This window comes from Chiloscyllium plagiosum, chromosome 14 (genome assembly GCF_004010195.1).
Source record: "Chiloscyllium plagiosum isolate BGI_BamShark_2017 chromosome 14, ASM401019v2, whole genome shotgun sequence".
Taxonomy (NCBI): domain Eukaryota; kingdom Metazoa; phylum Chordata; class Chondrichthyes; order Orectolobiformes; family Hemiscylliidae; genus Chiloscyllium; species Chiloscyllium plagiosum.
In genome coordinates, this window is record NC_057723.1 from 22,408,109 (window position 1) to 22,421,390 (window position 13,282).

General features: G+C 37.9%; 1 protein-coding gene across 1 annotated transcript in view; it reads right to left on the minus strand.

Moving 5' to 3' along the window:
• Window positions 1-1,742: 1,742 nt before the first annotated feature.
• LOC122556552 (heat shock 70 kDa protein 4-like) overlaps window positions 1,743-13,282 on the minus strand; it is a 72,049-nt gene continuing 60,509 nt past the window's right edge. Inside the window, exons 16-19 of the mRNA XM_043703337.1 lie at window positions 11,227-11,334; window positions 7,552-7,671; window positions 3,694-3,855; window positions 1,743-2,838 (exon numbers count right to left, since the gene is read on the minus strand). Of these exons, the coding sequence (XP_043559272.1) occupies window positions 2,635-2,838; window positions 3,694-3,855; window positions 7,552-7,671; window positions 11,227-11,334 (594 nt within the window). The 3' untranslated portion in view covers window positions 1,743-2,634. The remainder of the gene's footprint in view (window positions 2,839-3,693; window positions 3,856-7,551; window positions 7,672-11,226; window positions 11,335-13,282) is intronic.

Here is a 13,282-nt window from a genome sequence, read left to right on the forward strand (position 1 = left end):
GTCTTACTCTACTTGTCCAATGCTGTCACTGTCTGTTACAAATTTACCAAATTTTATGAAATTAGATTTAATGACATACTAGACAACTTACACAACTGAGATTAAATAAAGGACTATTAAGATAGTGGCCAGGACCAGCACAGCATCTTCAAAGCAAGTGCAAGTCTTCCCTTCATATTATTGATGAAAACCACTCAAAGGGAAAGAAAATCCTAGGAGAATAATGACTAAATATGGGGAGAAAGAAAGTAAAGAACCCAAATCCTGTTGTCACTGACATGCAATTTATAGCAATGATGGAGGCAAAATACAAAGAGACAAAGTGGGATATTTTAATTTGTCGCACCAGGCCAGTTGGAGAACTGGATAGTTAACTGTATGTAGTATTAGTTGAGCCAATTCTCCCTCCCAGCCTACTTGAAAGCAGAGATCCCACATAACTGAGCCACCTCAAAATAAAGCACACATTTCATTCAATTTCTTTTATTATATTTCACACAGTTTAGTGAAATAGCAAGAGTACAAATATACAATGGAAATAGCAACCCATAAGCCTTGACATGGTATGTCAATGGACAGTGTTTGCAAGACCAGAGTTCTTAAAATTATACAGTTTCATACTATAACAAATTACCACCACCTGCTATATTGAGGTGCAGCTTCATAAATCAGTATGCAATACTTAAGCAACAAGAACTGGAAACTGGACAGACTTACTAATTTCTGAGCAAAAAAAAGGGATATCTGAACTGGTCTTGTATCATAATGGTACTTTGTTTCTAAGAATTCAATGTGTAAGATAACTTGTGTACGGTATACAAGGATGTTGAGAGTTGAAATGTAAGTGCATATGAAGGAGCACTTTTAACATGACTAGAATTTCCGTACATTAGTTCACAATGCACAGCACAACTCTTCTTACATTCCTTCCTCTATCATGAAGACTTATCCTTTTCTATGAAAAACTGATCAAATCAGTTTTCATTATAAAAACTGAAAGCATAATGACACTAAAACAAACACCAACCTTCATTCCAAGCAGAACAACAATATAGTAGAATCATGGGTGAGGGAGAAATAAATTATTGGCTTAGTGATTTTGGTGATGTTTCAGTTATTTGCAACTTCCCGAGTTTTAATTATACACTGCTTTGGGTGCAGGCAGGAGGAAGCATTTCTTCACCATGCAGTGCATTGAGGAATCTTACCTTAATTTGTGTACTCAATTCCTTGATTTAAACTTTTCTTATATAAGCAAATGGATCTCAAAATGGATTCCAACCACCAAATTGGTCACCAAACCATCCTTTCCAAAATTAACTGCAATAATCAGTAGTATTTCCCACTTTACAACATCACTACTCTTGCCAATGTGCTGTGCATGTTCTTTTCAACATAGTTTCAGATCCACTTGGGTCAAAACAGGCTCATTACTTTCTACTCAAAAAAAAACAAATTAGATTACAATCTGATTTTCTTGAATCACAATCTAGAATACTTGGTAGTTAATAGATATCTCATTGACATGCCTCTTGAATGAATTTTAAAGTCAGTTGTGGTTATTTGTGGATAACTCATTGCAATAAGCCTGACCATGCTGTCAGTTCTGAAGTTGCTGTTCTTTGAGAAGTCAACATTGCATTGCAAAACTGAATGCAACTGAGCATTTTATTGGTTTCTCTCTCCACCCCTCCTAAACCTTTATTTACACAAAATAAAAAAAATTGCCTTAGACAAGTAAATTCAAACAATTTAAATTTAATATAGGAATTAGAGAAGTAACCAGTGTCATGGATCAGAGAAGTGTAAATGAAAACAGAAAAGTTGTACAGTAACATTGTATATATACACACTACAGAGTATAGTATATACACACTGCCTGAGAACTAAACCAATATTTATCAAATATTTGGACAGACAGCACTTTTGTCATCCAAATGTAGCATTTTATTCAATTCTTTTTAAGAATACTGAACCAAAAACAGTCTTCCTTCAACAGATGATCTAAACTATAATTCTGACTTCAACACAACTGCTGTAAGATAAGTAATATGTGCATGGGTAGAAACTGATTGTAGCATTCTAAAGTGAAAAATAGGTACGCGCATCTTTGAAGATTGGGATTCTTGAAGATAGGCAATATAGCTTTGATTCCAACAGTTGTCAATAACAATCAAAGCAAGCCAACAAGACAAAAATAACTAAACACAACACTCGAGCTGAACGAGTTAGTGAATTGTTGGTAGGCATGTTGTTATCCAGCATTTTAAGTATCAGCAGAAAGCTTGCCAGAAAAGTACACAAACGACTCCAGCAGAATCAGCAATCACCACCTTTTGGGGTGGAGAGACAGGAGGTGGGGCTAACCAAACAAAAGAATCAGCTTTAATGGTGAAACAAAGTCACAAACAAAAATCAAAACATTTTGTAACAAAACATTTAATTCAAGCCCCAGCTGTATTAGTTAATTTCTGTTCCATTGCAAAGTTAGAGGAGGGGTTTAAAAAAAACTACCAAATTTGCCACACAGATTCAAGAATACCAGGTTCAGGTTACTCCATTCACCATAGAAAAGGTGAAAAAAAGCTGCCCTGCGAAGTCTATGACTTTAAACTTTACATCACTGTTGTACCATTACTCAATGTCCATCTCTGGTAGAGGTTGTTGGTGCTGTTCTGGATTTTTCTGGGCACCCTCAGTGTTAGGTGTGGAGATGTCAGTGTCAGCACTTGCTTGTCCATTCACTGGTCCATTCTTTTCCGCTTCTTTCTCTTCTTTTGGAGGTTCTGCTTTAGGCTTTGGCTTGCTAACAATGGGGTTACAAAGGTTCACCAATTCCTGAGAGAGAAAATGAAAACGATTATTTTGCATAAATCCAAAATGCAAGATGAATAAAGAAATGTGGTAACACCAGCTCCTGGAAAGGGCTAAATGCAAAAGCAAAAACAAAAACAATCAGGAATAATTTGAGATTTTTAGCTGAATTCCTAAGATTATCAAAAACCTGGAAGCTATGCTTACTCAAATGTATATGACTAAACACATTTAAATAGCTTTCCCATATGATATTACCGAATTGCCTTTGAAACGCCAATTCTGCTAGGAGAGCATTCAAACTTAAAAACCTACACTTAAACCCTCTAAGCTTTTCATCTTCTGCACCAAAAGTCTCCTCCTATAACTCAATATCATTGCTTTATAATGCTATGAAATATCTGGGAGATGCTTTGCTAAATTGCTGTTCACTACTTCATAGCTCAAATCTTAAAATGAGAAAATACCCTTCAAATATTTAACACCACAGACTTTCAATGATTTCCTGAAAAACCCTTGCACATAATACATAAATTTAAAGAGAACTTGATGAATAACTGCAAAAGTAAAAATCATCACAAACAGCATACGGAATTATTTATGCAGTTTCCAAAGATGAAAAAAGTAATGAGATTCCAGGGAATGAAAATAATTCAAAACTTACTGGAATAAACTAAGTGTTCTATAATAACCATGCCTTTTCTCTTGGCATTTCTCTCCCAATTAACCAAACTCCACATATTTCTAGTAGCCTCAAAGGATTTAGAATGACCCAAACAATACAGAAAGGTCAATAAGCAGGTGTGGAGGCTTACATTACACAGGTAAAACTCATATCCATAATTATTTTATTTAGAGAGCTTAGAAGGATTTTCTTACCTTAACTTTGGCTCGGATTTCTGCACATTTTATTAGTGGGGCTTGTGTCAGAGATTGTTTGCTCTGCAAGTTCATCTTACTGTTCATCCATTCCATCGCTTCTTGCACATGCTTGCCCACTTTCTCCATGTCAACTGGGTCCAGATGATCATATTGTTCTTCCTATGAGTGGAAATGAAAAACAAAAAAATTTGACTGATAGGAACAAATTTTGTTGAAACAGCTATCCTTAAAAATGTCATCACACTGAAGATCCATTGCTGATTTTTTAGCTACACCATTCATTTTTTTCTCCTGGTAATTTAAACACATCTATTTCTTAGTCATTCTCAACTCTTGCATTGCCATTAGTTTGTTCTGACTGACTGGAATGTAAGACTTTACAGTCCAGCCTTTCTTTGGTTTATTTCAGCTTCACCTGCTCTCTCCCCAACATCTTTTCTCTCATGAAAGTGAATATAAAATTTTCCAGATCTGAGCTTGCTGCCCCATGTTCCTTTTCCCATGGTATTCTTCCTAAAATTTGGTCACCTGCCTGTAATGTTAATTGAAACAGTCAACTATGATCAAGTTTATACTTCTAGGTTGCCATGAAGCACTGAGTTGGCAGGTTAGTTAATTGTCAACAGCACAATGAGTACTGTACACATGCATAATGCAGCATTGCATTACTACAGTTAGTGAGGGGATCAGAATTCTAAACCTTCCATAATCAGATATATCATTTGGAGTCAAGACGATTATACGCAGCCTCACTCGATAAAAACCTAAAAAGGTTAATGTCGTAGCTGCTGAAAGTTCAAGATTGCTGCAGAAGTTTTCTTGGGAATTTTGAGGAAAAATCATAGGCTTTGAAACGCGCTTTGTAGTATTGCAACTGGAGCCATTACAAGTTGCATACAAAGAACAATAAGAAATACAATTTTCATCAAATATTCCATTGCCATTTATTTTTGGAGAATTTAAAAAAATGCATTTGTGTTCCTGTCAAGAACTCCTCCTGAATGCCACGGTGAGAGAAAGCAAAACAATACATGCAGCTGATGTCAGCATGATTACTGCAGGTCAGCAACTTTAAGTTGTAGATGCTGAATTGGAAACTCAAGCAATTAACAAGATCAGTATTGTTGATTAATTTAGCAGTTAAATCTACATTGGCAAAAATATTGGAATTACCAAAAAAGTAATACTCCAAAGTTAGTTAAACACTCCTCCTATTGTTGCAATTCAAGTCTGCAGAAATGGGAAAGAAATAATGCAGAAAAGTAGATTGAGGATGAATAAAACAGTTCATGACTCAAAGAAATATCCCAACGAAGAATTGTAGGAAGGAGATAAATCAGAGTTAAATACAGTATCAAACTGAAAGAAACAAACAAATGAAGTGGCAAAGATAAGTGGTAAACCAGAAGATTAGGAAAATTTTAAGAACCAAAAAAATCTGAACAAGAATAAAAGAGAAGAAAAACTAAGAAGGCAGACTACCAGATAAAAGACAAAACAAACAGTAAGAACTTCTTTAAAAATATAGAAAGGAAGAGAGGGGCCAAAGTGAACACAGAATCCTTTAGGACAGAGGCTGGGAAAAATAATGGGGAACCAAGAAATGGCAGAGCTCAATAAAGACTAATAGCATTCCAAAAATATTAGCAGTCAGCTGGGCTGGGGAGGGGAAATAAACAACTATCACTATAGGAAAAAAGTAGTGGAGAAACTAATGGACTAAAGGCCCATAATTGTCCTAATCTGACAATTGTAACCTCAGGATTTTAGAGGAAGTAGCTACAGTCATAGTGGATGTACTAGTAATAATTTTCAAAGGATCCTTACATTCTTTAAAAGTTTTAGAGAATTGGAAATCTTCCAATGTAACAGACTAAGCAGAATAGGTACAGGGGAACCAACTGAAACAATGTGTTTGGGATTTGCAAAAGGCATTTAATAAAAGAACCACACTCATAAGGTTACTTAATAAGATGAGTGAATGGTGCTGGGGGGTTGGTACCTTAAGCATGCACACAGGATTGGCTCAGTTGTAGGAGGCAGACTTGGGTGAAGGGGGATTTCCAGCAAGACTGCCTGTAACTGGTATTGGAGTTCAGGCAACAATTATTTACAGCAGATTTGAAAGACTGGGATAGCAGAGGTGAAGATACTGTCACTAAGTTTGCAAATGATATAAAACTAAGTGAGAAGGCAAGTAGCAAGAATGACAATCTACAGAGAAATATAGGCAGGTTAATCTAATGGCAAAATTTGCAGGTGGAATAATGTGGGAAAATGTGATGTTATACACTTTGGCAGGAAGAATAAAGAGCTGCTATTTTTTTAAATGGGGAAGAAAAACTGCAGAAAGTTGCAACACAAAGGGATATAGAGGACTTTGTGTATGAATGACAAAAGGTTGGTATCCAAGTTCAGCAGGGAACAGGGAAGAGAAATGGACAGTTGGTCTTTATTTCCGAAGGGATGGGTTTTAAAAATGGGGAGGTTCTTTTACAATTATATAATGCAGTATCCAGGCCACACCTCTCATGCTGTTAACAGTTCTCGTTTCTTTATCCGTAGAAAGATAAAGGTATTGGAGGCAGCCCAAAGATGCTGAAAGATGGTTTCCCCCTGTGGGAGAGTCTCAGACCAGAGAGCATAATCTCAAAGGATTATGATTCTTCAGAATAGTTGATCACAGAGGTAGATTTGAAGTCTTTTTCATTGTAGCTCCATGTGCTGAATATTTGTCTAACTCAAAAAAGTTTGATACTGCAAACATTTTCAGTTATTGTGACAATCTATACAGCACAAAATCTAACTTATTCTGTGAATTTATCACATTGTTAATTTCTGTGTAATCATTACCAACAGTAGTGAGCACATGGATAATCTGTCAGTGCAAAAAAAATTTACAGAAAATAAGATTAACTACATTTCCACAACAGGGAAGATGCATTACTATTTATGCAAATACAAAGTTGCAATTGGACAAACAAACAATTACAATACAGAAGCAGGCCATTTAGTCTATTGTTTCTACGCCGATTTGCTGAGCATTTTAACTTCGTGCTCGTCTCCTGCTTTTCACAATGAACCTGTGCATTAATTAAATAGAAACAAACATTCCAGGTCCTCCCGAATATCTCAACTGAACCTTCCCTCTTATTTCTAGAGCAGTAGATTCCATATATTAATTAGTGTGAAGATTTTTTGCACCTTGCAATTACTTATTTTACACAACATTTTAAAACTGTGCCGTCTGCTTTTGGATCCATTTACGAGTGGTAACAGTTTCACCTGATCTACCCTGTTCAAAACCTCATGATTTTGAAAACTTCAACCAAATCTCCTCTTTGTCTCCTCCTCTCCAAGGAGGACAGTCTCAACTTCTTCATACCTTCCTCAGGATTTGAAGCTTCTCACCCCAGGAATCTTTTTTTGGCACTCTCTCCAATGTACGCTCATTCTCCCCATAATGTGCTGTCTGAAACTGTATACAATAGTTTAGCTAAGGTCTAACCATTCTTTTATACTTGTTCAACACAACCTTGGTTCTGGTACTCACATTTATGAAGCCTAGAATAGCGTGCTCCATTAATAGCTCTCTCTACTTGTCCTGCCAGCTTTAATGACTTGTCATTAAGTAAATTATAAATTATGCATGCTGCATTCCAAGTATGACATTCCACCCCATTCTGGTATCCTTTAAAAGATTCTAAAATGATATTTATTAACAATAAAGCAGAATTTAACAGATTAAACATTATTATAAATATTTTGAACACACTGCAAAGTATATTTTACACATCCATCTTACATTTCATTCCATCACACATTACACTTGATTAAATGTTCTTGCCTACATACTTTATTTCTATAGGAATTTAATATCTTCATGTACTGTTGCATCTGTCTCCCCAGCTCATCAAAGGCTCGTGGACGATCCTCAAACTCTTGATAACGATCCCGAATTGGTTGACCAAATTTCTGAAGAGAGATAATTGATGTAATTACTTGTTTGCATATTACAGATTACGCTACCTTGAAACATTTGCCTGTGCAAACAAGTAGATGGGGTCAGAGTCGCAGAAACTGGCAAATTTGCCCTGTGGCTTTGATGGCCTGATGGGCTAGAAGACATCTGTGCATTTTAACAAAAATTTGGGCTAATCTGGAGACTCAAACATTTGCAAACTCAAATTTTCTGATGGAAAACTCTTGTTCAAGTCACATAGCATTGTGCTGCAACTAATGGGTCATGATTCCTAAATCTGGCACAGCCGCCACCTAAAGGTACTGTGTACCTATACTGGGTGCTCACAATGAAGTGTAGAACTAGAAATTTCAACATCACTGCAGCTGTTAGGCAATGGCTCTGGTCTTCCCAATCCAATAACTGAGGAAGGTGTAGATCTTTCGGTACTGTTGCAATAAGAGAGGAAGGAAAGGAGTTGAGAACAGTGCTAGAGAGCTAGAGGCTGTGTGGTGTCAGCTTATAGCACAACAGACTGATAATATCAAGGAAGTACAAGCAAAGGCAAAAAGAAAAGCCATTGCACAGAAGCAATTACAATTGGATAGTCAAAAGTAACATCAAGCCCAAAGCATATCCACTCAGCTGATCATCATCGATGAATTAGGAGGTGGAAATTAACACTTCAGCACTACAGAGGGACTGGGAAAGACAAAGATAGATAATGTGTTAATCTGAGACTCTAATTAGGTCAATTTCAGTGCTCTGACAAGAATAGAAAGCTGACTGAAGATTTAAACCTGGACCTGTTGGAAAGGAAGCTGGACATTGAAAGGCATTCACACGTTTCACAACGCTATAAAAAAGGGTGATCAGAAACATAGCAGTAGGCTGCAGAAAATGTGTTTTTAAAAACAAACAGTCAGCTGATGACAATACTTTCACAAACAAGACAGCTAATATTTTGAGGGGGAAATCATCCACAACGTCCATAGGTCGTGTAGTTACCAGTGTAAGAAATAAGGTTGAATGTCCAGGAAACAAGTCTCCCAAACAGAACTAGTTCAGAGAGAAAGAAGGCGCATGCAGAGCATGTTTCTTTAACGTGCATTAAGGTTGTTTCTTTGCTTACAGGACAGGACATCTCATAACACATTCCAACAAGAGAGTTAAGAAATGACAAACCTAGACTTACCTTGAGGATGCAAGAGCATGAGTTTAATACAAAAAAAGGGGAAAATTGCAAACTTCTCCAAATTCCAGATGAGTATTATCTGTTGTTCAATGACACCCATCCCCAAACCATGCGCACCATCTCACCCACTCAAGGGCAGTAAGGAATGGTTGCCAAATGACATGCACATCCTGAGAATGCATGTAAAATATATCATTCTGCAATGCAAGATCTGCTTTAATTGTTATTTTTAGAGCTACCATTCTATTAATGGCCAGGTCAGTTGGCAGCTCAAAGTAATCCCCATCTCGCACGTTCATCATGAGAAGCATCAGATTAGATCAACATACCGGAGAGATGCAGGTCGAGAGAATGGTGCTGGAAGAGCACAGCCGATCAGGCAGCATCCGAGAAGCAGGAGAATCAACGTTTTGGGCATGAGCACCTCATTCCTGATGAAGGTTTTATGCGCAAACATTGATTCTCCTGCTCCTCGGATGCTGCCTGACCAGCTGAGCTTTTTCCAGCACCACACTCTCGACTCTTATCTTCAGCATCTGCAGTCCTCACTTTCTCCCATTTACACCTGAGAAACGTGGTTAGTTAGCTACAGTCAGAGGTAGGTAGGCAGCACAAGCCTAATGTCTACTTAGCCACATGCCTGTTAGCAGATACCGTACTTTGGGAAACACAATAATGTGACAAATTTGAACAGCAATATCACAATGAGGCTATTCAAAGGAACGAGAGGTCAATGCATGCAGAATCTATTTTAACATATCTATTGCCTATGTTAAAATAGATTCTGCATGCATTGACCTCTCGTTCCTTTGAATAGCCCAACATCAGCCATTTTATACAATGGACTTGGATAATGCTTGTCCGCACCTACCACCCCACCAGTCTGTGTCCAATGCATTGTCCTTAAACACTTTTATCAAGTCCAACTAGACCCCACCTTCCGCAAGGACCTTTCCGTTTGCCAATCCTTGGTTTGTGCCACTTTCCAAACCAACCCCTCTACTCCCCCAGATACCTTCCCCTGCAACTAGAAAAGATGCAAAACTTGCTGGCACACCACATCCCCCATCTCCATCCAGGGCCCCAAACAGTCCTTCCAGATGAGACAGAGGTTCACCTGCCTCTCCTCCAACCTAGTTTACTGTATCCAGTGCTCCCAGTGTGGTCTTCTCTACACCCAGGAGACCAAACGTAAACTAAGGGAACATTTCGCTGAGCATCTCATCCAGGCCCGAAGGAGTTGACCTAACCACCTAGGTCACCACCCACTTTAATTCCCCTTCCCACTCCCTTTCCAAGATGACCATCCTTGGTCTCCATTGCCACAACGAATCAAGACCACAAATTGGAGGAACAACACTTCATCTGCCACCTGGGCAGCCCACAGCCCAGAAGACTCAACATTTGAGTTCTCCAATTTCAAATTACTTCCATTCCCAACTTCTGACTCCCTTCCCAGCCCTTCTCCCTCCTTTCCACTCCTCTTATTGACCCTTCCTTCCAGCCACCAACCAGATTCATTCCTCCCACCAACCAACCAGGTCGTCCCTTCCACCTGTGTTCACCTATCCCCACTTCATCACCCTGCACTCCCACCTCCTTTATCTGCACCTCCCCATACACCAACCCCCTAGTCCTGAAGGGTTACACCTGAAACGTTGACTTCTCCACTTCCTGATTGCTGCCAGCTTGCTGTGTTCATCCAGTCTACCTTGGAATCCAGCATTTGTCATTTTTCTTTCTCTAACCAAAAACAATACTCGGCAAAGACAAGTGCAATGGGAACTTGAATCAAGAGTACCATCCTGCCCATGTTCACAAGGTTAGTCACAAGTATCTCTGAAGAAAGCGACATAGCTATAGCGACTCACTGCCTGCAAAATTATAGATTTTGGGCAGTTGGACTTCCAACAGTCAATCTCAAAAATACACACATGGCACCTGTGACACTTCAATCATAAAATAGTGAGGGAGGTAACATTGATAATCTAAAATTAATGTTGACAGGTCCCCAGACCTTGCAGTTAAATGTCTCATTTGAGATGAATGGAGAAACTGAATTCTTGAAGCCCTTTTTCTACTCACTACCTTTTGCAACTGTCTGGTTACTGTTGTCATTGTTTTGTAATACCTTACACCTTTGCATGTGATGGTACACTACGTTAATCAGAAATTAATGCATGGCATAAACAGTGATTAGTGACAACAATGGAAAACAATGCTTTACCAGCATCACAGAAATCCTACTCTAAAAATGTACAGCATGGAGTAATAGCTTTAGCTTCAGGAATATTAAACAGTTTCCCTCCATGTTCAATAAATGTATATGCATTGCATATAACTGGAAATGATTGACTAAGCTTTGCACATTTACCTTTAACTCAGTCAATTTATCTATATATACTTGTTTCCCTTGATCTTCACCATCTTCGTACAACCAGTTTTCGGTGTCTTCAAGCAGGATGCTTAATTTACTTTGTTCCTAAGAGTAAAAAGAAAGCTTTATATTCAGCTGAGTGGACCTCTTAATTCAAAGATCGACATGTCGGATATCAATTGTGCGCATTTCGTTTAATGCTCGCATATTTTACGTGTAAAATAAATTAATTTTGGTAATCTGCAGTTGAAACAACTTTTTATTTCAAGTTTTAATTTTGGAAATAAGCAGTTACAAACATTAAGTTCACATGGCCTGCATGTGGTAGCAGATCCACGTGGCTTAGAATTTTACTATTGTCCATTTTAAGTTTATTCATCCTGACACCATGACTTGCCTAAATACCATGAATGAATATAAAATATGCAATGCTGCAGTACAAGATTAGTTTTAAAAGGTACCTTTTGGAGTTACCATTTTTTTAGAGGCCAAATGAGTTGGTAATTCAAAGTGATCTCCATTTGTCTCATTCATCTGAAGAAACAACAGCATTGATAAACACCCGCAAAGATGCAGTTCATTGGCCACAGTGGCTAGGAGCAGGATCAAATGCCTGCCAGTAACACAACTGTACTTTGGGAAATGTAGCAAAGTGCCAAAATTGAGCTGTCATATGATATGACTAATTTTCAATGGATAGGAGTCAAAGTGTACTGCCAGTTTGGCTAAGTCAATATTTTGTTTTAAACTATGTTACTATGGCTTTAAGAAGCTATTTTGTCTTCTGTTTTTGAAGAAAGGTTTCAAGGCAGAGATGCCAAACACTAGAATAAACAGCTTGTGAGGCTTTTGGGGTTTTTTTGAAAAAATGTTGAGGAATAGAAGCAGCCTGAATGGGTGTTGTTAAATAGAACCAGGATCTTTACTTCAGCTTTCAGCAGTTGCTGTTGGGGTGTTGAAGAAGTGGAAGGTATTCTTTCCCACCTTTCTCAGTTACAGCTAGTTAAAGCTGGGTGTTCTCTGCCTGCTACGGGAGCTGCATGAGAGAGACAGCCTGCTTTCTGAATTTGTCTTTTGCCAAGGGTATATTTATGAGATGCTACCATATTTATAGAGTTAATTAGTAATAGCTACTGTATCTATTATTCTGTTAAGTTTTCCAGTAAAGTTACTCCAATTCCTCCTTTTGTTGTATTTTAACTCTAGTGGATGAATAAAGTGTTTGGCTCTTCATTCCTGATGAAAAGCTTACACTTGAAACATCGACTCTCCTGCTCCTCAGATGCTGCTCGACTGGCTGTGCTTTTCCAATACCATACTTTTTGACTCTCATCGCCAGCATCTGCAGTCCTCATTTTCTCCCAGTTAAGAATGATGCCCCTGTTCACAGACTAAGGCATTGTCAAAACCACAGCACAGCTATGATAAAACTATGCCTGCAGATGTATTTGCATTTAATCATGATCAGAGTGCCTGGAAGCAAATTCATGGAAGCAAAAAGGAAATTGTCATGGAAGGTAATTTTTCGGAAAAAGTTGCAGCTCCAAAAGCAATTAATTTTTATTAAACATAAGGTTTATATAAATTTATAAATGATCCAGTATAACACTGTCACTGTCATTTCTCCATTCCAATTTAAGAGATAAAAAGCATTAAGATTAAAATAAAAATCTTCATTTTCACAGTACCACAGGAATCAATGCAGGGTCCTCAAATATTTATAATTTATCCCAATGACTAGGATGAAGGGACACAAAATGCAGTTGCGACATGTGATCATGATGCAAAGATTGCATACTAAAGTTGTGAACAGGATACAAGGTGCAAAGGAATATAAATAGATTATGTGAGTATGCAAGGACTTGGGAGATACAGCGTAACTTGAGAAAATCTGAACTTGTCCATCTTGACAGGATGAATAGAAAAACACCATATTATTTAAATAGAGCAGGATTGTAGATCTTGGAAGCAGAGAGAAACGAGAGTTCTCAAACATGAAGTCACAAATTAGTATTGAGGTACAGCAATTATTAACAAAAGGAAAGTAGTCATT